Source organism: Melanostigma gelatinosum (genome assembly GCF_949748355.1).
Source record: "Melanostigma gelatinosum genome assembly, chromosome: 21".
Lineage (NCBI taxonomy): Eukaryota > Metazoa > Chordata > Actinopteri > Perciformes > Zoarcidae > Melanostigma > Melanostigma gelatinosum.
In genome coordinates, this window is record NC_136654.1 from 105,640 (window position 1) to 132,773 (window position 27,134).

General features: G+C 42.8%; 2 protein-coding genes across 2 annotated transcripts in view; both read left to right on the top strand.

Moving 5' to 3' along the window:
- Positions 1 to 16,961, top strand: part of syde1 (synapse defective Rho GTPase homolog 1) — a 31,025-nt gene extending 14,064 nt beyond the window's left edge. Inside the window, exons 3-14 of the mRNA XM_079293447.1 lie at positions 121 to 628; positions 805 to 1,161; positions 1,720 to 1,915; positions 2,735 to 2,898; positions 9,247 to 9,360; positions 9,429 to 9,517; positions 9,924 to 10,058; positions 10,337 to 10,463; positions 11,016 to 11,179; positions 11,696 to 11,933; positions 12,045 to 12,341; positions 12,974 to 16,961. Of these exons, the coding sequence (XP_079149573.1) occupies positions 121 to 628; positions 805 to 1,161; positions 1,720 to 1,915; positions 2,735 to 2,898; positions 9,247 to 9,360; positions 9,429 to 9,517; positions 9,924 to 10,058; positions 10,337 to 10,463; positions 11,016 to 11,179; positions 11,696 to 11,933; positions 12,045 to 12,341; positions 12,974 to 13,158 (2,574 nt within the window). The 3' untranslated portion in view covers positions 13,159 to 16,961. The remainder of the gene's footprint in view (positions 1 to 120; positions 629 to 804; positions 1,162 to 1,719; positions 1,916 to 2,734; positions 2,899 to 9,246; positions 9,361 to 9,428; positions 9,518 to 9,923; positions 10,059 to 10,336; positions 10,464 to 11,015; positions 11,180 to 11,695; positions 11,934 to 12,044; positions 12,342 to 12,973) is intronic.
- A 9,117-nt stretch (positions 16,962 to 26,078) lies between these two features.
- Positions 26,079 to 27,134, top strand: part of LOC306795379 (transcription factor COE3-like) — a gene marked incomplete at both ends in the record, with an annotated part of 46,561 nt that continues 45,505 nt past the window's right edge. Inside the window, one exon of the mRNA XM_079293880.1 lies at positions 26,079 to 26,200. Within this exon, the coding sequence (XP_079150006.1) occupies positions 26,079 to 26,200 (122 nt within the window). The remainder of the gene's footprint in view (positions 26,201 to 27,134) is intronic.

Genomic DNA, 27,134 nt, shown 5'->3' on the forward strand with positions numbered 1-27,134 from the left:
TTATTCTCTTCCTGGTAGTTTGATCCCTTCTTTTAGTTCATAAACCTTATCTTCGTGTTCTCCTTCTGGTGTTGGACTCCTTGTCAGTGCTTTGACCCACACTTCTTGTTGTACCCTTAGACAGATCAGTATGGCAACAGGAAGTGCGTCAGTCTGGCATCGGATATAACCAGCACCCCCAGTGTTCCTGTCGGTTCTACCACAGTCCTCCTACAAGCCCCCCAGCCACCAGGAGCCTCCCTTGATGGACCGGCCACCTTCAACAGCACCAAGTTATCTGGCCAGCGAGCCTATCTGCAAAGCCTGGATCGCAGCAGCCGTGCCTGGGTGCTGTCTTCTGGAAAGACCCAGACTTGTGATGAGGCCTGTGGGGTTCAGCAGGAGAGCGACAGCAACATCTGGTACAACCCGATTCCTGAAGAGGAGGTCGCAGGAGGTCCATGCAGGGAGAAGGAGATATGGAGGAGGAGGGAGGAGAGGGAGGAGGGAGGAGCAGCCAAGAGGACGGGACCAGCAGATACCAGACCACAGCTGGCAGGAGCGATGGTGGCATCAGCAGAGAGTCCACAGGAGGGCACCAACCCCAGTGTTAGCCATCATACTGATGACGTCACCACAGACAACACAGGTAACTGACTCCACCTGTCTGTCTTCTGCTCATAATTTATTGGTCTTACATATTTCTGATGATTGTGAAATACATTCCCTTTGTGTTTGTGACCAGTTTCAGGTCAATAGAGCCCAATGTTGTTAAGTCTTGAAAATAAGTATATTACTTAGCACCATTGTGTCTCTCTCCCTCAGACCCCGCCCCCTCAGACTCTAACCCCGCCCCCTCAGACTCTAACCCCGCCCTCTCCAAGAAAGTGGGCGTGTCATTCAGTGTGATTGACAGGCTGAAGTCTCCTGGTACAGTGAGGAAGCTCTCCCTGAAGATGAAGAAACTGCCTGAGCTGCGCCGCAAACTCAGCCTTCGCTCCTCCTCTCGCGCCCATCGCCAGGGAAATGACAGCATAGGGGGCGGCGACGAGTTGATCAGTAAGACGGCGTCATCATCATCTGTAGCCAACCAGAATGTGATCAGTAGATATCACCTGGATAGCTCTGCCCCTCCAGCCAGACCGCTGCGACGATCATCGAGAGGACGCTCGACCAAAGGAGGTTGAGTGTACCGCGTACAACAAAGAGATCAACATTCATACAACCACACATTTATAACCACATGAGATTTAATACACTTTCATTTAGACTGAGCCACTTATATGTGTCTCTGTTAGCCAATCACAATCTGATTACAATCAGTGTTGGTTTAAGGACATATATACAGGCAGGTCCTCAGGAGTTTAAACCTCTGAACGTGGTTTCAGGGCACCAGTCAGGAGGCCTGAGAGATTCTCCACTCAGTGATATCGATATACTTTCATAATGAATGAATGAATGAATGAATGCACATTATCTCCCCTGTACAGCTGTTCTTGGTATGAATTCCCCTTTCCTTGATGCAGGTCTGCGATTTATTGTGTTGATGTGTTGCTGATGATGTCCTTTGTGTTCTCTGTTCATCTTAACACATCAATGATAACCTTGAAGCATTAATTCATCGAATCTAATTCATACATATTAATGCAGCTGCCCCCTCGCTCGCTATCGTTAACCGGCTAAACTCTTCGTCATATGTGCTAAAATTACTGGAGCTGGATATATTTATTTTCCTTTTAGGTTATCTGAGTGACGGGGACTCCCCCGAGCTGCTGCCACGGCAACAGGCCCCTCCTGTCACAACTTCCCAGGAAACGGTGTGCGACGTGAGTTCATTCCGACTGTACGTGGGCTCCGATCCACAGAGATGCAGCCAGCGGGTCACGGGTTTACTGACGGTCCACCTGCTGGGCCTGGAGGAGATGAAGACCGGCAGGTAAGACCACCAGCCAAAGTAACACCTGGAACTAGCTAACAGCAGCTAACACAAGCTCTTTAACTGACAGTTAAAGAGAAATTATTTGATAGAGCTGAGCTTCTGTAAAAGCTGCACTCACTTTGTATCAGTAGAGAAGTGGGATGTTTTCATATTCACTTCAATACAGTCAGAGTTGGATCGCAGCAGCATCTGGTGGACATACAAGGAACTACAGCTTTTCTGTCTCTAAATACCCATGAGACTCAGCTGCTGTTACCATGGAGACGAAGACAGGTAGAGACGGTAGCAAATATAAAAAGTGCCATTCTATGAGAATTCACCCACAACCTTCCCAGAACTTAAAAGCAAACAAACTGCAGATTGTTTTCAGTATTGTCAACACTTGTTGGGGTTAGGGGATCATGTGATTGGTTGATTCCTCCCAAAACGCACCTCGTAAGTTGTAGTTATTACTACCTCAAAATGTTGATGTGCAAAGGGTTCTTATCAAAGAACCAGATATTTTCTAACAAAGTTTTTCATCTTTGGGTCTGAGGATTGCCGGTCCCTTTTACTGAAGGAACCAGGGCATCAGAACTGATTTACAATGATCAGGACTTTGACACCAGAAACCAACACAATCCGCCTGTCGCTTGTTTAAAAACACGTTACATTACATTACAGTCATTCAGCAGACGCTTTCATCCAAAGCGACTTACAATTCAGATTCTATCACATCGTAGGCTCAGCTACGGGAGACATTGTGGGGTTAAGTATCTTGCTCGTTCGTAAAGAAAGTGGTTTTCTTCCCGTCTGTGTGGATGTGGATCCTCTCAGGTCAGAGGGCAGTAAGGAGGTCTTCCTGGCCATCCAGATCGACGGGGTGACAAGAGCAAGGACAGCCCTCCTGACCCTGCGAGGCTCCTCCCTCCCGTTGAACCACGCCTTCCACCTGGAGCTGGAGCGAGCCCGGCAGCTCCGCATCGTGGTCTTAACACCAGGTACTACTGCTGTATTTCAGCTACTAGTTCTACTACTGGGACTATGAGCGCTGCCAGTACTACTACTACCTCTTCTACGACTACAACAGCTAAATATCTAAACTACAGGTCCGATTTTCATAAAATGTTGTGAACTCATTCCGGTTCCTCAGAGGATGAACCCTTTAGATGGCCACCAGACTTTACATTACACAAACTAATCTTTTATCTCCCCTCAAAGAGCATCAACGAGCCACTTTCACAATGACTCGTACATGAACTGTCATGAATACTAGTACCGTACTTTTCGGACGATAAGCCGCTACTTTTTACCCCACGCTCTGAGGCCTCGGCTTATAGTCCGGTGCGATTTATATACGGATTTTTCCGTAGCTTTTCTCCGCCACAACAACAACAACAACTGCAACTTCCGGTTCCGGTCTAACACAACATTTACTAGCTCCCGACACAGAACAGTTGCTACCAGCAACCCCTCTGCTACCAGCTGTTACTGACAGGGTCGCTACAATATGGATGAAGTACCTTTGACCTACCTCTCACTAGGACTGTTAACAAAAAAGGTTGAACGACAAGATGCTTTTAACAGTACATGTCTGACTCGCTAGCTTCTAAGCTAATTTTAACATTACCGCCAATGGGGAAATGCTAACCGTGATTAGCATTAGCGAATATATAATATATCTTTGAACATCTTTTCATGCAGACATACTTGCATTACAGACTAAGGTCTCTCACGGCTACCAAACGAAAAGCAATGAGGCAATAACTGTTGTTGCTCATAGCTCTGAATAGCTGTTGTGCTAGCAGCAACTGGCCAAGCCAGTTAGCCGTAAATGCTATTCCGAGCTATGAGCAACGTAGACATGCTGCATGAGAAGAGCAGCTTTTTCTCAAGTCTGCCAGTGGATCCTAACAGCGCGGAGCAATGTGAAAGAATCCACCATCACCAACGGGTTCCGAAAGGCTGGACTACTACGAGATGAAGACGACAGCGCAATGAGGAGGACAGGCAAGCTCAGGGACGGATTTGCCTCGGGAGCAAAGTGACACAGGGTGCAGACGAAACACGGACTGAAAGCACGAACGAAGCAATTCTGAGGCTGTTGAATTCCGACACTGAAGAAGAGGACTTCAATGGTTTTAGTGCACAGGAGGACGATGGCGATCGCGATCAATAGCGATCCTGCGTGTTTTTGTGTGCGTGTTTTTGAGTGAGAGAAATAAATCATCTTGGTTTGCAATAAGACTCTGCTGTCCCGAGTCTGCATTTGGGTCCTTGAACACACCACATCATGTACCTTCAGTTAGGTAGGTACCGGTACATGTCCGACTCGCTAGCTTCTAAGCTAATTTTAACATTACGGCCAATGGGGAAATGCTAATAGCGATTAGCATAAGCAAATATAATATTGTAGCGACCCTGTAAAGTGGGTTTGCCGGTTCTGTGTCGGGAGCTAGTGATTGTGGGGTTAGACCGGAACCGGAAGAAGAGTTGTTGTTGTGTAACACTCTGTAGTAGTTTGACGACTAATGTTCGCTAGAGACTCGGAAATAAGAGTGACGGTTCTGATGAATAAACCTATTGAAAGGACCCTGTCTCCGGCTCTGTAAGTGGAACATTACAATATATATTCGTACATCTTTTCATGCAGACATACTTACAGACTAAGGTCTCTCAAGGCTAGCAAATGGAAGAAGTGAAACGAAGCAGCGTGTCTTCTCATTAGAATCTAAAAGCAACGTAGCCGTAAATGCTACTCAGAGCTACGAGCTACGTGGACACGCTGCTTCGTTTTACTTCTTCCGTATGGTAGCCTTGAGAGACCTTAGTCTGTAATGTAAGTGTGTCTGTATTATGGATTTTACGGATTCTGTACCCTCGTGGGGTGGGGTGGGGGGTGGGGGGGTACAGTTGGGACAATGTTTAGAAAAGTGTAGCATTCAGCGTGTTGTTGAAAGCATTTGTCACGGAGAAAAATACCGGAAATAGTCCAGACATATTAAAATAAAAGTCTGCGCAACATCATCATACCAGCCATTGTAAACACAATTATACATGAACTAAGATCATATCTGGAAGATATCTAGAAGATTTGCCACAATTGTGGCCAACAATCGACGAACTATGACTGGCCATGAGAGAACGCATTTCACGTGTGTTCTGGGCTGCACGGCATCCGGACAAAAGCTTCAACCCATGGTGATTTTTAAGCGGATGAAAATGCCGAAAGAAAAATTCCCGAAAGGAATCGCCGTGAAAGTGAACAAGAAAGGGTGGATGATAGAAAGCGTGATGAAGGAATGGCTGATGGAATGCTACGCGAAGCGAACAGGGGGATTTTTTCACAGAAAAACGGCATTGCTAGTTTTGGACAGCATGAGAGCCCACATAACAGATTCTGTTAAAGCAGCCATCAAGACGACAAACTCTATTCTAGCTGTGATTCCTGGCACAACAAGGTATTTACAGCCCCTTGACATTAGTGTGAACCGTTCATTTAAGGTGGCACTCCGAGTTCAGTGGGAGGCTTGGATGACGGACGGAGAGAAATCCTTCACAAAAACCGGCCGCAACTTTTTCTCAAGTCTGCCAGTGGATCCTAACAGCGTGGAGCAGTGTGAAAGAATCCACCATCACCAACGGGTTCCGAAAGGCTGGACTACTACGAGATGAGGAGGACCGCGCAAGGGCGGATTTGCCTCGGGAGCAAAGTGACACTGACGAAAGATTGACTGAAAGCACGAACGAAGCAATTCTGAGGCTGTTCAATTCCGACACTGAAGAAGAGGACTTTAATGGTTTTAGTGCACAGGAGGACGAAGGTGACAGCGATCAATAGCGATCCTTTCCGGCTCGGATCAGAGGGATTACCGGAGCCACTTCCCGGCTTGGACCTGTGCGGAGTGCGTGGAGACACCTCCTAGTTGACGTATTACTGTTTTTTCCAGTTTTTTTTTACAGTTCTACAAAACTTGTGTTACAAAACTTGTTCAAGAGTTTTTTTGTGTGTGTTTTTGAGTGGGAGAAATAAATCATCTTGGTTTGCAATATAACTCTGCTGTGAGTCTGCATTTGGGTCCTTGAACACACCACATCATGAACTGGTAGGTAGATGTCCGACTCGCTAAGACAGACTAAGGTCTCTCAAGGCTTTTAGATTCTAATGAGAAGACACGCTGCTTCGTTTCACTTCTTCCGTTTGGTAGCCTTGAGAGACCTTAGTCTGTAAGTATGTCTGCATGAAAAGATGTACGAATATATATTATATTCGCTAATGCTAATCGCGGTTAGCATTTCCCCATTGGCCGTAATGTTAAAATTAGCTTAGAAGCTAGCGACATGTAATGATGTTCAGAGAAGAAGACAACTTTAGTACTGTTAAAAGCATCTTGCTATTCAATGGGGACACCTGCAGCTAATAGACCGGTGCGGCTTATCTATGTACAAATTCTTCCTTTTTTAAAATCAGCTGGTGCGTCCTATATACCGGTGCGCTCTATAGTCCGGAAAGTACGGTACATGCACACTGGAAACCAAAAGCACGACACAGACAGAGTTACAAAGAGTTTTATTTACTTCATGTTCAAGTCAAAGCCAGATCAGATATAGAAATGAGGACAACGCTGGAGAGCTTGGCAGTAACACCCAAGACAATCTGGGATCAAGTGCAAGTGAACGCATCTAAATAGTGAGGGACTAATGAAGGAACAGGCTGCAGGGTGAGATGGGCGTGTACCACCGGGTGAGTGATGACAGGAGATTTAAAGAAACAGGCAGCAGTGAAACAATCTAAGACGTAGTGGATTTTGTGTCATGAACTAATAAAACCTCTCATAATTGTCTTTCATAAAGTCAACGTCTTCTCTGGAATAATTGATCCGATCACCTGAAGTCAGTTTCAGGAGAATCAAACCATTAACTGATCAGGGCCCCGTTCCTGGTACGTGGTTCACTAAGTCGATAAAATGTCCTGTTAGCAGCCTAAATGAAGGAGATGATTGAAGTCAGGCTATCTCGGTTTCTCCGAGGCTGATCCTCTCAAACAGTCTCGTTAATGCGACCCAGACGATCAGGATCAGGATGATTGCGCGTGCCCGTCCTACTTCTAAAGGGGGAAGTGACGATCACCCAAACCATGATGTTCTAACAGTACAATGTGAAATAAAGTCACAGAAAGAGCCTCTTTGTTCTCCGCTGACGAGCAGGAGATGATCATGAACGCATATGAGGAAGTCAAGACCGTAATCACGGCAAAATATAACACCGGCACCGCTGAGAGGGCGAGACAAGAAGCACGGCAACATATCAGACACGTTCAATGCGTCAGTGTTGGAAATGTATCGGCTCATTTTAATGCCTCATCACCCCAACCAATCACATGACATGTCTTTATGTGCTGCTGGCAGTAGACTTCATGATGCATCATCCAATGAGATCTACAGCGACAATAATGATCTCAACTCTTCAGAATAAGAAATAAAAACAAGCTCAACGAGGATCTAACTGATACTCATTAATATGAGGACATATGTACTGTATGCCCTCATGTATCATGTACTGTATATGTGTACATGTGTGTGTAGATCACCATATAGAACTAGCAGTGTGAATATGTGTGTGTGGGCGGATCAGTATGTGTGTGTGTATTATTCATAATCAGACATTCAATCAACTGAAGCAGTGAAGATAAATAGTGTGTGATTCTCTGTGTTCTCATCATGATCCACCTTCATCATGTTCTACAGTAATGATGTACTAATAACACTGTCATATCATTATGAGTGCTTTAACCTCATGTATGCAACCAGCCATCAAGAGGACATGAGAGCAAGTACACACTAAGCACACACACATGACTCAGAATGCTGAGTCAGCACAATATGTGCCATGGTGACGTGATGAACACATCCGTAAGTTTATTAAGCGCCAAATCAACTTGACCAACAGCGCGGCATGCAGTGGCTTTCCCCATGTTCTCCGCATCGCCGACACTACAACAACGCAGCACTCGCACAACAGCTCAAGGCTGCATCCAGTCTGTGGGACAGGCAGTGTGGTGTTCAATGTCTGCTCCAGAAGCTCTGGAAAGAAATGATTCCTTGTGGGCAGAATGGACAGCGCTCGTATAGGAAGTCATCGTGATGTAATGACGGATCTTGGCGATGTGGAAGAACTCTCTCCCTATAAAACGCTCATCTAACTAATATCCTCCTTCATCAGTGGATCTCTGAGGAAGGGAGCTGCACATTAATGCAACAGAGGCTTCTTAGTTTGCTCCGCTGCTTTTAAGGATCACGTGTGTCTCACTTTACATGCATTTCATGAACTCCCGTATAACCCCCAGTATATGCGCAAGCGCATTAGACTACCGTATGTGACGGGAGCGGCCATGTTTTCCGGGGGAGTGGCAGCTTATCCAGCTACCTTCACTTAGCCTGCGCTGGAGCAGGTTCAAGCTTATGGATGTGTTGCCATGGTGGTTTTGCCTAACTTGCTTCGTGGAACCGAAAAGCCTGATCTACGTCATCTTATCCAGAAAAGTATCCGGCTAACTCTGTTAGCCACGTATGAGGAACGGGGCCCATGACCTCCAGTACTTCCATCAATCATTAATTCACGTACATATTGGATCAATATTGTGTATCTTCTGCTGATCAGCTCATTACTTTATGGTTTCAGATTATTGATATGAAGTGATGATGTAATATTATAGATCCACCTTTAAAGTGATGATGTGGCAACCCGGGGGACGTGGAGGCAAGATTCAGAGATAAAACAGGAGACTCGGAGACAGTAGCCATGTAACAGAAAGTGTCCTTTAATAAACAGGGTAGGCTAAAGCGGGAGATTCCTCCCGGTCGGGGTCTTTGGCCTTCGGTCTCCACCCAGTGTGAGATGATTCCTCTGTCCTGTTTGGGCAGAGCAGAGGAGAGAGGTGAGTCCGCTGAATGACCTCCGGTCTGCTGAAGCTGCTCTCCAGAGGTTCAGGAGATCCTCGTATTCTTCTGTCTGCCGCTGCTGCTTCACAGCCCTGGGAATATATGCTCATTGTAATTAGCTGATGGGCTGCAGGTGTGACCACTGCCACGCGCCTAGTGGCTGCAGCACCTGCACCGGATAGTAGACTCTCCATCGCCTCCCCCAACTTGAGCTTGGGGATCCGCCTCCTGTGCTGTGTCGGCTCGGCTTTCCCCCCTAATGAACACATTAATGATCAATAATTATAATAGATATTATTCTGCATAATGACTTTTACTTTGTTACTTTATCAACATTATTCTGTAATTTCTACCCTGAAATACTTGACTGAAGTAAAAGTACTTAAGCACTTGTTTCTGTCTCTGCAGTCGGTCCAGCAGCAGGATCAGGGTCTAAATCAGAGACGGATCAGACTTCAGCTGGTCCAACCAGGAACCGAGTCTGTGGTCTGGGAGGAGTCTCCATGCCGCCACTCTTTAAAGGTCCACTTCACCCCAGTATTGATTGATTGATTGATTGATTGTTTAAATAATGATTTTGTGTCTCTTAGGGAGTCGTAGTCAGCAGCTCTGTGTGAAGTTGGAGCCTCGAGGACTTCTTTATGTTAAGCTGTCTCTACAGGAAAAATGGGACACACAGGTACACAGTAATACTACTGCTAATATGACACACATGTACACAGTAATACTACTGCTAATATGACACACATGTACACAGTAATACTACTGCTAATATGACACACAGGTACACAGTAATACTACTGCTAATGGGACACACAGGTACACAGTAATACTGCTGCATGATAAGATGTGGAGTCTGATAAAGCCAAAGTCATATTTAAATCAACCTTCTTAAAGCTCACACTTCATACAATCTTTGCTTGTCACAGTATCCTTAGTCTACTTAGTGTACTTATACCTCCTCAGTGATACTATGACCTTCATCAGAGCTCCTGCAGATTACAGCCACGATATAAAGGTCTACCAATATGAAATACTCATAACATTACAGAGTAAAGGTTGATTGTTTTACTTCCTCCCTGCAGCCCAGTTACCAATCAGTGCCTGCTAATGTGTTTGGGGTTGAACTTCACCATCTGGTGGAGAAAGAAGGATCCACATCACTGATCCCGATCCTGATCCAGAAATCTGTGGCAGAGATCGAGCGAAGAGGCCTGAAGGTATCTATCGGCTCTTTATTAGCTCCACTAGGAACGGATGAATCCTCAGAGGAACAGCTGCTTCTTGGGTTTTTCTGACATTGATTGATTGGGCTAGGGTTGTGATTTGGTGAGAGTTGTGATTGGACCAGACGCATCATTCAGAGCAAACAATATTTGAGCTGGATGATCTGTCTGAAGGGTTCTCTGTCCATTCAGGACTTTATAAACCACTGACTGCTGTTCAAGACCTTATCTGTCTGTCTGTCTGCCTGACTGTCTGTCTGTCTGTCTGTCAGGTGGTGGGTCTGTACAGACTGTGTGGTTCTGCTGCGGTGAAGAAGGAACTCAGGGATTGGTTCGAGAGGAACAGTTCAGCAGTTTGTCTCAGCGAGGATCTGTACCCTGACATCAACGTCATCACAGGTCAGTGAACATAGCGGGGTGATGGAGACATTAGGGAGAGGGACAGGGTGTCCTTATTAGTCCATCAGGTCTCTACAAGGATCTAGACCTGAAATGAATGGCATAGGGCTGATCCTGGTTGATCAGACATCCCTGCAGAGACTCATGGCTTTGATGATTTAAACCTGATCTCACTGAAAGCATCTTTGACGCCTCTTCATCACAGGGTGATAGGGGCTGGTGGGGCTGCATTCTTCCGGAAATCCACAACCATCTCCACTGTCTTTAGAGCATTGAGCTCTAAGTTGTTCAGACCGCAGCAGGTCACCAGATGGTCAGTCAGGGTGATACATCTTCTATCTTGGAAATGCACATCATCTAGTTAAACTTTCATCACTATCACGTCATATCTACTTCATAGTTTTGAAACATGTCCCTCAAGATGAGTATCAGGTGTCTGTGATATTCAAACAATGAGGTACTGTTGGTTCTGTGTGTCGTGTCACGAGATGCCTCCAGTACGTCAGAGTTCACCTAAATGACTTTTTCCGATTGTCCTGTGGGTTTTCTCAGGTATACTGAAGGACTACCTGCGGGAGCTGCCGTCTCCGCTCATCACCAGGACTCTGTACCAGGTTGTCAGGGAGGCCATGACCCTACGACCCCCTGGGAACCCTGATCCCCAGCTGGCCCAGAGCACTGTGGAGCTGCTGTCCTGTCTGCCGCCTCCAGAGAGGGTAACACTGAATACTACTACTGCAGTACTACTACTGAAGTACTACACTACAGCATTATATTTGTCCGACTGGAACCTCACGTTATTCTTTGGCCACATGTCTCCATTCTCATGATTCTCAAGTTTAGTGAAACAGTTTCTTCAACATGTAGCAGACAGAAGAGATACGTTTAAAAACTTGATGTCAACTCTTTCTCCGTCTACACATCAATGATTGTGGAAGTTGACAAATTGAACTCAGATCAGCCAATCAGCATGTTTGATGCACAGCTGTGTAAAGCATTGTTGAGTATTTGCACCTAAGATTACCCATAACATCCCTCTTTATGTAAATCCACTTTTGCATGCATTCAATCTGCTTTGGCACCAGATTGATTCATTTAGAAACATACACTTCAAGTCCTTAAATCCGTCAGGATGCTGACGGATTTAAGGACCTGATGGTCTGGACAAACATTTCACGGGTTGTGTTGACGGGAACTTGGTGAATGGTTGAAGTCAAACGTCCTCTCTCCAGGCCACCCTGTCTCTCCTGCTGGACCACCTCAGTCTGGTGGCGTCCCTTAGCTCCTCCAACAGGATGACGCCCCAGAACCTTGCCGTCTGCTTCGGCCCGGTGCTCCTCACCCCGACCCAGGAGGCCTGGAGGGGGGGAAGAGGAGGGAAGGGAGTCAGTCATGGTGAAGAGATGGCGAGCGCGTTGGATTTCAAACGACATATCGAGGCGTTGCACTACCTGCTGCAGCTGTGGCCAGGTGAGTCATTAACCACTTTGATGCTGTATTGTTGCCATGGAAACCACCTTACCTTTAACAGGTGTCACTGTGCTCAGCATCTTTTGTTGCTTGTCGTATCTTCTTCCTCAGTGCCGAACCATCGATTCCCAGCAGACGACCACATCGACGTCTCCCCGCTTCCCTCCCCCACGCTTACCCATAACCCTCTTGGACAGCAGCAGTGGCGTCCTGCGCTGCGATTGGCTCTTCCCCAGAACCCTGAGGTGGAGGTGGTGGTGTCACGTCGGGGTCGAGGTGGCCTGGCCCGGCTGGAGAGTCCGCCACCGATCAACCGGTATGCCGGAGACTGGAGCATCTGTGGACGAGATCTTCTGTCCGGACAGGAGGCCGATTACGACGAAGTGGCAGGAAGTGAAAGTGACCGAGGTAAATAATAAAAAAGTGGATAAAGGTCTTCACTCCCAGAGAGTTTTTAAATACCAGCTGCTTCACAAACAGCAGCGAGTCATGTAGGTCTGTGATTCAAGTCCACTTAACAAATCATATCAGATTTAAGACCGAAGAAAAACAAGCAAATTATAAATCAGGTTTTTTTTAAAGTGACTCTACCAACACACCCGTAGTTTGTCTTAAAAAACTCACTTTTATCAAGTCATTGTCAAACCTTCTGAACCTCCTGAACTCTACTGAACATGTTGACCATGTTCTGGTCCTCCTGAACTCTACTGAACAGGTTGGCCCTTGTTCTGGTCCTAATCTCTTCTGAACATGTTGACCATGTTCTGGTCCTCCTGATCTCTACTGAACATGTTGACCATGTTCTGGTCCTAATCTCTTCTGAACATGTTGACCATGTTCTGGTCCTCCTGATCTCTACTGAACATGTTGACCATGTTCTGGTCCTCTTGAACTCTACTGAACATGTTGACCATGTTCTGGTCCTCCTGAACTCTACTGAACATGTTGACCATGTTCTGGTCCTCCTGATCTCTACTGAACATGTTGACCATGTTCTGGTCCTCCTGATCTCTCACTCCTTCTTGTTGTTACTGTTTCAGGCAGCGGGGATGAAGAGGAAGAGGAGAAGAAGGAGATGTGGTCCACAAAAGGAGGAGGTCTGTACGTAGACGAGTTCATGGATTTTGACGCTCCATTTAACTGCCGACTCAGTCTGAAAGACTTCGACGCTCTGATCCACGACTTAGACCGAGAGCTGGCCAAACAGATCAACATCTGTCTGTAGAACCTCATTAACTTAATTCTCTGATCCAAAGGTAAACCTTGGTTTTTGTAGGTGTCGATCCTCTAAAGATGTGAACTGAATTATGTTCTTGTGGTTCTGTGTATCAGGGTAGCATCCTGTTGGATCCTGTTAGAACCTGTTCGAACCTGTTGGATCCTGTTGCAACATGTTAAAACATGTTATAACATGTCAGAACCTGTTCGAACATGTTAGAACATTTTGGATCCTGTTGGAACATGTTAAAACATGTCGGAACCTGTTGGATTCTGTTGGAACATGTTGGAACATGTTAGAACCTTTTGGATCTTGTTAGATTGTGTTAAAACCCCTGCTGGTTTCTGAACCCCCTGCTGGTCTCTATACCCCCTGCTGGTTTCTGAACCCCCTGCTGGTCTCTATACCCCCTGCTGATTTCTGAACCCCCTGCTGGTTTCTATACCACCTGCTGGTTTCTGAACCCCCTGCTGGTTTCTATACCCCCTGCTAGTTTCTGAACCCCCTGCTGGTTTCTGAACCCCCTGCTGGTTGAGCAGCAGAGCGATGTGAGCTGCAGCTGGTTGTCAGTATTTTCACGGTACAGAGTTTGAACTGTGAGGACTTTGTGAAGCCACAGAAGGAATACGATGCCATACTCAGTGTTACCAATGATGTTGATGTTGTTTTACCTGTTTTCTGTGTTTGTTCCTCTGTTTTTTGATGACAGTTTCTTTTTTTGCACAAGGATAATAAGCACTTATGTATTTTTATTGTTAATGACGAAGTTTCTATGCAGATAACCAAAGTGTTGAAGCACTGTTCCTGTTGGAACGTCTTATTAACCTAACTATTAAACACATTATTATTATTAGCAGTAGTATTATTTTTATTGATAAGCCAATAATTTGCTATGAACACCTACTTTCTGTTTGATCAAGAGCAAAGATGAAGCTTGAGCCTCTTTTTGCGATAAGAAGTTGTGAACACGAGTTCAGTTTGAAGATTTAAGGGCAGAGTCGCACATGAGCAACATCAACATCAGAAAATATTCTATACACATATTATATACATATATTATATTCACCTCCAGGCTTCTGACTTTCTATGTGAGCAAAGCGTGAATGAAACATGTTTTTCTAGAAATCAAGAAAACCTTGCAAAGGTGCTTTGTAAAAGCATCCTAAGAATTCAAGAGTTTTCAAGGTGCCACATTTTCAAATATGCAAGAGTGAACTGAGTAGCTCAGAGATATTCCAAGAGAATCAGGAGTCATAAGAGCTTTGTAAAAGCAGCTTTCAAAAGGGTCAGTGCTGTCTTAAAACCCCCCAAAGACCCATGGGGGTTCAAGGTATTACAGTGTTTCAAAATAAACCACAAGGCTTCAGTATCATTTGTACAACGTCACAGCATCAGGCTCCATATGGCTCCACACAGGAGTTTTAATGCAGTATATATCTATAGATATTTATCTTTGTAAAATAGAATGTAACCAATACATGCCTAGATACAGTATGTGAAGTACTGAACAGTTATTGATTAAAATAAAGGTATGTGATACCAGATCAGCCTATTGTTACAGGACCTGATCCAGCTCTCTGAGTCAGTATCGGACCGTTATCAGTATCGGTGCATCCGTACTTTGAAAAGGGAAAAATTAAACGGGACAGATTACTGCTGTGAACTAATTGATATAAACTCTTCTTCAGTCTCTGGGTTAAGGTTGCTTTCACTGTTGAATCCTGTTTGTGTGGTAAGCCTCACTGCCTTCAGGTTCAGTTCAACTTTGAGTCAGCTGAGGGATCTTTAACATCCAACTCAAAACTGAAACGGGCTGAATTCAACTGTTGGGACTTCCTATTACTCACAGACAGACTCCTGGGTGAAGATCCCAGCTTTAGACTGATCCATGGCCTCGAATCAGGTCTGACATCTCGTGTCATTGTGCATTTAATACCTTTAAAGCACATCTATGACTTTTTGTGATGGCTCTAATGGAACGAAAAATCAAGTCCACGAGGGCTCAGTCCAGTCCAGAGCGGGGACATTTGGATTCTTCCCAACCTGAAAAGTACTTTTGGAGTTGTTTTGGGTTTTGGTAGAAATTATACTTGTACCCCTGAAGACCTCTAATTCATACAGCAGGAGAGTGAAAATGCAGTTCAAGTTCATGTTCATCTGTTATGTATTGACTGGATTTAGAGTTAAATCCTGTCTCAATGTGACATGAAGCAGAAACTATACCGACCACTATAAGCAGCACTTCACTTTATATTGTCCTCTGAGCTGCAGCAGCGGCCAAACTCATCTTTCAGTTGTTTTTGATTGGATATTTCTTTGTGGGAGTTTTCACTCAGACTCTCATACTTTGTTTTGTTGTTAATATGATGTCCTTGATTTCATCTTGACTCAGACCCTGTCTGGACTGGTCTTGGACTTAAGTGGTCCACCTGGAACCAATAAGTTCTTGTTTTGCTGTACTGATTCGATCACCAGCAGTTTCCTCCTTTAGCCGCTGTAACCCCGCATCCCAATCAGATGTCTCCAGAGTGATGTGATGTTGATATTTGAAGATAGGATGTGTCTGTAAACACAGCATTGAAAATATGGGGTGGGGGAGGGAGAGAGAGAGATCAGTGGTGGTCAAGTGAGCTAGAGAGTGAATGTCGAGAGAGGATTCAGAAGAATAAAAGATTATTTTCTTATTGTTTCACAACGTTACGTTCGGAAGCACAAATAAACATCTAAGCCTCACAAACCTGCAGGAAGCTGCCCAAAGCAGATTCATCCTGCTGTAGACGGTCCTCCGTCTGTCGGGTCTGAGAGGTCCGAGATGTCTGAGAGGTCTGAGAGATCTAAGAGGACTGAGAGGTCTCAGTCTTTTTAGGAAATTGTTGCACATTACAGTATATCTTTAATGTATTTATAAGACTGAACACAGTGTTAAGGAATCTTTGTGAGCCAGGCTGGATACCAGACCTGTAGAGGTGCAGAGGGTCAACCATGACCTTGTTCATAGATCTGTCCTTTATGACGGAGTCACGCTAACTTCGAACTATAACAAAGGACCGTATGTCTGTGAAGGCAATGCAACACAGTGGAAACTTACTGAATACAAGTTTAAGGGTTCTACTTCCTGCAACTCCTCAGCTAAAGAAATCCCTTCGATCCAGGTCTGGTTTGGTCTCCAGGTTTCCCAGAATTCAGGTCAAATGCAGTTTTCATCAAGAACTGATTTTATTGGTCCACTGACCTGTGAATAGCATGATGTAAAAGGTTCTAGAAATAGATGATATAGAAGGTTCTAGATATAGATCACACACACACAACACACAGACACACACACACACACACACACACGCATACAGACACAGCCACACACACACACACATACACCTACACACACACACACACACACACATACACACACATTATACATATAATACATATATTATCATTGTAATAATAATTATAATTTGAATAGTTATTATTATTGAAGAGTGTATTGACATAGTTTGTGTTTTGCGAATGAAGCGGTCGTCCTCGTCGTTGATCATTGATTAAAGTGTTTCATTGATGTTTCTCTGCGTGTCGTCTTCACTTTCCCCAATAGGTGGAGGCAAAGCTTCATGGAACACTTTGTCTCTTCCGTTGCTCTTTGATTCAAATGTTGCTTTTATTTGACTTCATCAATTATTTCATGAATCTTTTTAAATGTTTCCATATTTGATCTATTTCATTTTCTATTATCTCCTACTGCTGTGAACGTATTTATTCATTCTGTATATTTGTGTATTTATCAGTTTTCCTCTGATGATGATCAGATGTAATTTGTGGGTGTGTATACATATTTATAAACATATTTATGAATGTGTATATATACTGTATATATACATGTATGTATATGTATATACATATATATGTATAAACATGTGTGTGTGTATGTGTATGTATATATATATATATATATATATATATATATATATATATATATATATATATATATATATATATATACATATATAAAAATAAAAAAAAAGAGTTTCCAGAGACTTCAAGTAGCGTACAATGACGCCATGAGAAGACTCTTTTTTTTAAGAGAGCGAGATGGAGCAGTGCTAGTGAAATGTTTGTGGCTGCACGAGTCAACACTTTCCAAACTGTTTTAAGAAATTTCATGTACAAATTCATCTGTAGACTGAATGACTCTGTAAATGGGATCATACTTGTTTTAACCAACATAAGGTTTAGTACCACACGCTACCAGTCCAGCTGTGGAGACATTGGTACAGCTGTCTCTTTGTAAGGCATTGCTAGGCCTCCGTACTTTTATTGTTTGTGTCTGTCTTTTTATGTATCTGTCTGTATGGACCCCGAGTCTGAAATAAAGTCTATCTATCTATATATGTATATAGCTGGCACTTGAACATCATGACCAACGATTTACGAATGAAGTTTGTGTTGAATCAAGTAAACTGAGCTGAAATATAATAATCCAGCAGAGGGAGCAACATCTCCACCAGACCAACACATTTACAGCAACACTTACCTCTGTATCATAATAATGTCAATAATAATACGCATTATTATTATTTAATACTAGTGTGTATTGTTATTATTATTATTATTATGAAATGATAATATATATTAATATTATTATTTCTATTGTTGTCGATTTTTCTTAATATATAATTTGTTATAAATTAAAAACAAAATGTATTCTCATGAAATTTGTCAGTCACATTTAAACATGAATTTTAAAGACAAACATACAGACAATACAAAGAAAAGACTACGACCACTAATACTACTATACTAATACTACTACTATTACTACTACTAATACCACTAATACTACTACTACTACTATACTACTACTACCACTGCTACTACCATACTAGGCAAGGCAAGTTTATTTGTACAGCACATTTCAACAACAAGGTAATTCAAAGTGCTTTACATAAAACCATTAACCGCATCGAAACATAAGGCAAAAGAAAAGGAGATTTAAAAACAATTAAAGAAAGGTCTTCAATCTTGATTTAAATGAGCTGAGGGTCTCAGCAGACCTGCAGCTTTCTGGGACTTTGTTCCAGATATGTGGAGCAGAAAAACTGAACGCTGCTTCTCCATGTTTAGTTCTGACTCTGGGAACAGGAAGTAGACCGGTCCCAGACGACCTGAGGGGTCGGGATGGTTCATAAGGTAGCAGCAGATCAGAGATGTATTTTGGCCCTAAACCATTCAGTGCTTTGTAAACCAACAGAATGATTTTAAAGTCAATTCTTTTTTAAACAGGAAGCCAGTGCAAAGACCTCAGAACTGGAGTGATGTGATCCACCCTCCTGGTCTTAGTGAGGACTCGAGCTGCAGCGTTCTGAATCAGCTGCAGCTTTCTGACGGACTTTTTACAGAGACCTGTAAACACACCGTTACAGTAGTCCAGTCTGCTGAAGATAAATGCGTGGACAAGTTTTACACATCCTGTTGGGACATAAGTCCTCTAATCCTTGATATATTCTTCAGGTGATAGGAGGCTGATTTTGTAATTGTCTTGATATGGCTGTTCAGGTTGAGGTCTGAATCCATAACTACACCTAGATTTCTGGCTTGGTTTGTGGGTTTTAACATCAGTGACTGAAGCTGAGCGGTGATTTTCAATTGTTCGTCCTTGGTACCAAAAACAATTACTTCTGTTTTATCTTTGTTTAATTGAAGACAATTCTGGCACATCCAGTTGTTGGTTTGTTCAATGCAGTTACCCAGCCCTTGTATGGGATTATAGTCCGCTGGTGACATAGTTATGTAGATTTGTGTGTCGTCTGCATAATTATGATAACACACTTTGTTGTTTTCCATAATCTGAGCTAGTGGAAGCATGTAGATGTTGAACAGAAGAGGCCCCAGTATTGAACCTTGGGGAACACCACATGTCATTTTAGTCAGCTCTGATGTGTAATCAGCTACAGACACAAAGTATTCTCGGCCCTTCAAGTAGGATTCAAACCAGTTAAGTGCTGTGCCAGAGAGTCCCACCCAGATTTTTAGTCTTTCTAGGAGTATGGCATGGTCAACCGTGTCGAATGCAGCACTGAGATCTAGTAACACTAACCCTGTTTATGTTGAAGTGGATGTCGTTGAAAACCTTAACAAGAGCAGTTTCAGTGCTGTGGTGCTGTCAAAAGCCTGACTGGAAAACATCGAAGCAGTTATTTACGGTCAAGAAGTTGGTCAGCTGTTGGAAAACCGCTTTTTCAATTATTTTACTTAAAAATGGGAGGTTTGATATTGGCCTATACTACTACCACTAATACTACTATTACCACTAATACTACTATTACTACTACTGCTACTAATACTACTATTACTACTACTACTACCACTGCTACTACCACTAATACTACTACTACTATTACTACTACTACACTACTACTACCACTGCTACTACCACTAATACTACTGCTATTACTACTACTAATACCACTACTACTACTACTACTACTACTATACTACTACTACTACCACTAATACTACTATTACCACTCATACTACTATTACTACTACTGCTACTAATACTACTATTACTACACTACTACTACCACTAATACTACTGCTATTACTACTGCTAATACCACTAATACTAATACTACTATTACTACTACTAATACTAATATTAATAAAAGCAATATAATAATAATAAGAAGAAGTGTGAGTCAGGAGAAGGATAAAAAAAGAGAAACCAAACTTTGAAGTGTAAAAACATACAAAATGTGTAAATAATTAAATACATATAAATAAAATAATATTAAAGGTCATGGATGATGAATTCACTCATTTGTGTCAATAAAGGAAATAAGATATTTCTTTCATATATTTTCCTTCTGTTTGTTCGCATCATAAATCTTTGAAAAGGAGCAATGAAGAGGAGAGATGAAGAGGAGCCATGAAGAGGAGCCATGGAGAGGAGAGATGAAGAGGAGCCATGAAGAAGTGCCATGAAGAAGCGCCATGAAGAGGAGCCACGAAGAAGAGCCACGAAGAGGAGAGATGGAGAGGAGCCATGAAGAGGAGCCATAAAATAGAACCATGAAGAGGAGCCATGAAGAGGAGCCACGAAGAAGAGCCACGAAGAGGAGAGATTGAGAGGAGCCATGGAGAGGAGCCATGAAGAAGAGCCATGAAGAAGAGTCATGAAGAGGAGCCATGAAATAGAGCCATGAAGAGGAGCCATGGAGAGGAGAGATGAAGAGGAGCCATGAAGAAGAGCCATGAAGAAGAGCCATGAAGAGGAGCCACGAAGAAGAGCCACGAAGAGGAGAGATGGAGAGGAGCCATGAAGAGGAGCCATAAAATAGAACCATGAAGAGGAGCCATGAAGCGGAGCCACGAAGAAGAGCCACGAAGAGGAGAGATTGAGAGGAGCCATGGAGAGGAGCCATGAAGAAGAGCCATGAGGAAGAGTCATGAAGAGGAGCCATGAAATAGAGCCATGAAGAGGAGCCATGAAGAGGAGCCACGAAGAGGAGAGATGGAGAGGAGCCATGGAGAGGAGCCATGAAGAGGAGCCACGAAGAGGAGAGATGGAGAGGAGAAAGATGGAGGACACCAGGTGTGAACATCTGGAGCCATTAGTCAGACCTGATTTCATTAACCTCCTCCATTAATTAATTAAAGACACGTCAGCTTCAATTATGGCCAATTAAAGATGCGTTCACTGTCCCGTTGCTCTGTGTGATGCGTTCACTGTCCCGCTGCTCTGTGTGATGCGTTCACTGTCCCGTTGCTCTGTGTGATGCGTTCACTGTCCCGTTGCGCTGTGTGATGCGTTCACTGTCCCGTTGCTCTGTGTGATGCGTTCACTGTCCCGTTGCTCTGTGTGATGCGTTCACTGTCCCGTTGCTCTGTGTCATGCGTTCACTGTCCCGTTGCTCTGTGTGATGCGTTCACTGTCCCGTTGCTCTGTGTGATGCGTTCACTGTCCCGTTGCTCTGTGTGATGCGTTCACTGTCCCGTTGCTCTGTGTGATGCGTTCACTGTCCCGTTGCGCTGTGTGATGCGTTCACTGTCCCGTTGCTGTGTGATGCGTTCACTGTCCCGTTGCTCTGTGTGATGTGTTCACTGTCCTGATATTCTGTGTGAATGTCAATGTGTTTCTATGAATGCATTATTTTAAATGGACTCACTATAAATTATGATTGTTGTTCTTCCGTTTATTTTCCTTTTAAAGGTTCGATCTGTGTTATTATTTCGTGTTAATAACGAGACTCTTATGTTGTCATCATTGTAAACAAATAGTTAACATATTTTTATTCAGATTATTATAAATGAAGTCAGAACTCGTATATAAAAAATAATTTACAAACATGATTAATTATCATGATTATCTGTTTCCTCTTGGTGTCGCTCTCTCCTCGCTCGCCCGTCTCTCTGCTGGGATGAAGGGAATTCCCTGAACTGGGACGACTGGAAATCCCTTAATACACACACACACACACACACACACACACACACAGAATGTGAAAGTGTTTTTCTGTTGAAGGTCGACAGCTTTGTTTCCTTCATTTTCTTTTCAGTTTTCTGGCTTCTCGCCTGTTTTTCCTCTTTCTGTCTGAGTACCTGCAGTGAAGTCGATTCCGACGCTGGATTCCGACGCTAGAGTCCGACTCAAGATTCCGATGCTAGAATTGCTCCCGTAGCTGTGTCTGTATGAACGTGATAGAATCTGAATTGTAAACCGTCTTGGATGAAAGAGTCTGCTAAATGACTGTAATGTAATAATGTAATGTAATTCCGAAGCTAGAGTCCGACGTTGAGTTTACATATATTGTTTTGTTTGATGTGACGACTTCAGCAGGTTAGGGTTAGTGGTTGTTACCAGTTTGGTTCCGATGTTTCCACCTGAGCTGTTAAATGGTTCCTATTGGCTGAAGGACGACAGGTGAGGTGATGTCATGATGATATCATGGTGATGTCATGGTGATGTGGGTCGGGTTGTGTATTTAGTTTTGAATTACATTAAATCAGTTTAGAACCAGACTCCTGTTTGAGATCAGGTCTGATTCCTGTTTCTCCTTCTGTTGAATCACACACTCACTGAATGTAGTTTAATGTGACTCAATGAATGTTTTTACCGAGTCAGCTGTGTGTGTGTGTGTGTGTGTGTGTGACAGCTGGCCCATCTGACTTTGCCGTGACATCTGGGAAACCTGCCGGTGAGCCGTACGAACGCCGGTTGATGTCGCTATTTAAATGCAAATGTGTGTGTGTGTGTGTGTGTCGAGCGCTTGCACCGTCACACACGCATGCAAAAGGAAACACTTCACACACAATAAGGATCTAACACACACACACACACACACTCACACACACACTCGCTCTCTCTGCTGCGCTGAGACTCGTCTGTTAATCTGATTTAAAAACTGCAGAAAGAATCTCTCAAATTCAATTAAAATGTTTGTTCATTTGTTTTTAAATATTTATAATAATTAGACGCTTTCGTTAATTTACAGGTTCAGAATTTAAATTCAGTCATTAATTAAAACAGAAATAAAATGTTACATTGATTTATTTAACCTTTTATTTTCTAATGTACAATTTCAAATTATGTCAATAAAAATACGGAAACAAAAAGAATAAAAAGAAAAGATGAAACTAAACGGATTCAGATTTATATTAAATGTTTTAAGGTGAATTTAATGTCTTTCTTCTTCTTCTTCTTCTTCTTCTTCTTCTTCTTCTTCACCCAAACATAATTCCACAGAGAGAGCGAGTGTTCTAAGGCCACAGAGGACAGAAGTCAAACTGGTTATAGAGAATAATATAACAATAAATCTACATTCACATGTAAAATAAAGCGTCACGTTGATCGATGGACTTCTGAGCATAACTCCGTTTGTCTTCATGTAAATGAGATCAAAGAGCAGAAGAATCCACATACAAACTATTTCCACTTTTCGTTTTCTTCTTTTACGATATTATATTTATAATAGTTATTTATTTGTTTATAGTATTTTATATTATTATATATTCTCATAAACATGAAGATGAATGAGTTGATTTTAAAACTCATGTTTCATCATGTAAATGTATTAATGTTCACAATAAACATTATGAAGTACAAATGTATTGTTTTATATTTAGGTACATATAAATGAACAACAAATCAACGTTAACAAAATAAAAGAGAAGAAAGGGAAATAAAATGAATAATAATAAAATGTCTTTGTCCCATAAGAACGAACCCTCATTTGGAAACCAGATTGCCGTTTCCTCCTCCTCCTCCTCCTGCTGCTCCTCCTCCTCCTCCTCCTCCTCCTCCTCCTCCTCCTCCTGCTGCTCCTCCTCCTCCTCCTCCTGCTGCTCCTCCCCGCTCCTCACTGCCCCCCCCCCACTACCCCTCCCCCTCCAGCACTTTACATCACATGTCCTCCTTCAGACAGCTCATTTATTCGTCCATTTAAATTGAATTATCAGCTTTTTATTAGAGAGAAAAAGGAGCAGAGCGATTAATAAAATAATGATTATCGATATTATTATTATATTAATATGATTATTATATTATTATTATTATTGTCGGCGTATTGATCAGGTTTTTATTGATCTCTACTTTTAGTGTCTGCAGCTTTAAAAGTGATTTAAAAATTTTTTTTTAATGAAAATGAGAATAAAAGTCTGAAGGACGTTCACCCACCAGATCTTCATCCAGGAGGAGACACTCCTCCTCCTCTTCTTCTCCTCCTTTTCTTTTTTCCATTTGTCATCTTTTTCATTTTCTTTTCAGTTAGATTTTTTTACTGAAACAAAATGAGGCTTCCTCTCTTCTTTCTTCCTCTCTTCTTCCTGTTTGTTTATTCTCTAAACACATGAAGCTTCTCTTCCTCTTCCTCTCTCCGCTCGTTCTCTCCTCTCTCTTCATTCTTCCTCTCCTCTCTCCTCTCTCTCTCTTCATTCTTCCTCTCCTCTCTCCCCTCATTCTCTCCTCTCTCTCTTCATTCTTCCTCTCCTCTCTCCCCTCATTCTCTCCTCTCTCTCTTCATTCTTCCTCTCCTCTCTGCTCTCGTTCTCTCCTCTCTCTCTTCATTCTTCCTCTCCTCTCTCCTCTCGTTCTCTCCTCTCTCTCTTCATTCTTCCTCTCCTCTCTCCTCTCGTTCTCTCCTCTCTCTCTTCATTCTTCCTCTCCTCTCTCCTCTCATTCTCTCCTCTCTCTCTTCATTCTTCCTCTCCTCTCTCCTCTCGTTCTCTCCTCTCTCTCTTCATTCTTCCTCTCCTCTCTCCTCTCGTTCTCTCCTCTCTCTCTTCATTCTTCCTCTCCTCTCTCCTCTCGTTCTCTCCTCTCTCTCTTCATTCTTCCTCTCCTCTCTCTCTCTTCATTCTTCCTCTCCTCTCTCCTCTCGTTCTCTCCTCTCTCTCTTCATTCTTCCTCTCCTCTCTCCTCTCGTTCTCTCCTCTCTCCTCTCGTTCTCTCCTCTCGCTCTTCATTCTTCCTCTCCTCTCTCTCTTCATTCTTCCTCTCCTCTCTCCTCTCGTTCTCTCCTCTCTCTCTTCATTCTTCCTCCTCTCTCTCCTCTCGTTCTCTCCTCTCTCTCTTCATTCTTCCTCTCCTCTCTCCTCTCATTCTCTCCTCTCTCTCTTCATTCTTCCTCTCCTCTCTCCTCTCGTTCTCTCCTCTCTCTCTCTTCATTCTTCCTCCTCTCTCTCCATTCTTCCTCTCCTCTCTCCTCTCGTTCTCTACTCTCTCTTCATTCTTCCTCTCCTCTTCCTCTCTCCTCTCGTTCTCTCCTCTCTCTCTCTTCATTCTTCCTCTCCTCTCTCTTTATTCCTCCTCTCCCCTCTCCTCTCTCCTCTATCTTCATTCCTCCTCTCCTCGTTCTGGACTCGGCCCTTCGCTCCCAGAACACAGGAGCGCTGTTACTCTGAAAAACCTGTCTCACTTCCTGTCTGTCAGTCACATTAATGATTAAATGTAAAAATCATTAACTTTCTCTTTTCGGTTCATTTCATCAAAAATTATATTTTCATCTTTCACGTTTGGCAGAGCGCCACAAATCCCTCACCGGCCTCCCACCAGCATGTACTGTACCTTTAAGAGAGACCAGAACCGACCAAATCAGAACCAGTTCAGAGTCTGAAGAGACTCTTATATATATATCTATATATATATATATATATAGATATATATATATATATATAGAGAGAGAGAGAGAGTTCTCTGTCTCTGGTTGGTCGGTTGAAACACCCCTCTTCTCTCTCTCTCTCTCTCTCTCTCTCTCTCTCTCTCTCTCTCTCTCTCTCTCTCTCTCTCTCTCACCTTCCTGTCCTTAAATGGTCAGGCTCCGCCCCTGGCTGTGATGTCGTCAGCAGCTCAGAGGAAGACCCGTGGGGTTTTTGGGTTTTGGCGTCCAGTCCTGTGGGGCCACAGGGCTGAGAGTTTCTCCTCCACTCCTCATCCGTCCATCATCGCTCCTCTCTCCTCTTCTCTCCTCTTCTCTTATCCTCTCTCCTCCTCTCTTTGGGGAAAAGAAAAAAAGGCACTTAGCTTGCGTTTGATTCTCCGTCCGGACTCGACTGTGTTCTTCTCGTTTTTTGTCCTCTGAGGATTTTATTTTTATTTTATTTATTTCTCCTCCTCCTCCTCCTCCTCCTCCTCCTCCTCCTTTCTTTCCTTTAAACCGGGTTTCAATACGCCGGCCAATAATTTTAAAAAGTATCTTTAAAAAAGAGAAATGTTAGTCGCAGAGTAAAAAGTTGGATGAAATGTAAAACGGAGGAAAAGTTGGATAAGTAACAATCGAACCCGATAGAAGAGTGAAACGGCTCGTCAGCGGTTTTGGACTTTGAGTCTCTGAACATCTGCTTTTTGTTTTCTGCTGGACTTTTCTGTTTCCTGTCCGTTCTTCTTCTTCTTCTCCTTCGTGGTTGTGCAGTCTCGGACCCTCGGGGCCCCGGAGATGTTCGGGATCCAGGACAACCTTCCCCGCGGGGCCACGGCCGGCATGAAGGAAGAGCCGCTGGCCGTTCGCTCCTGGATGCACTCGACCGGCGTCGTGGACGCCAACACGGCGGCTCAGAGGTAAAGCGGCCGCTCTCTAACGCCCCAGAGGGATTGTGGGAGCTGTAGTCCCGGCGGACAGTCGGCAGCAACGTACATCATAAATTCATCTTCTATTTTTACATCTAACAGAAAATGAAAAATGTTTTCATTAGAAATGCTTTGATCAAAAGTCATTTTTTGTTTGATTGGAAAACCTTTTTATCGCATTCATCAGAAGAAGAAAGTGAACATTTATGAACGGATGAAATCTTTTATTAACGTTGAGCTGAGACACAAAAGAGAAACAGAAGAATGTTTCATCACAATATGAACATCCATAGATAATAAACCTTCATCTTTATTATTACGTTATATCACAGTCTACACACGGAAAGGTATGTATCTGTATACATCTATATTTATACATATGAAATATATACAATTAGTTGAGTATTATACTTACAGATGTAAATATTATATATATATATATATATATATATATATATATATATATATATATATATATATATATGTATGTATGTATATATATAATTAAGTATACTTGAGGTAAAATCCATGTTTTATTAATAATATTTAATAACATAAAAACTGTCATCAGTTAGAACTCAATTATTAACTGTAAATATACTAATATGAGTCATATTTGAAACATAGTTCTGATGAAATAGTTTGACAGCATTGGTTAAATATAAAGTCTAATTTTGCTTCATGGTGAAATGAATTTCAAAGTTCTTTAAATGACATACATAAATGAATCAAATGTGTTTTCTGAGCCAATATGAATCTAAAGTATGAATAATTATACGATGCTTATTAATAACAGCAGTGATTCATGTCTGCTCGTATCGGGATGAAGCCGTTCAGACTTCTGTTTATTCTGAACAATAATAAAATCAATCTTTATGATCATCTGTTTATTTCTCAGATTACTGATGAATATATATATATATGT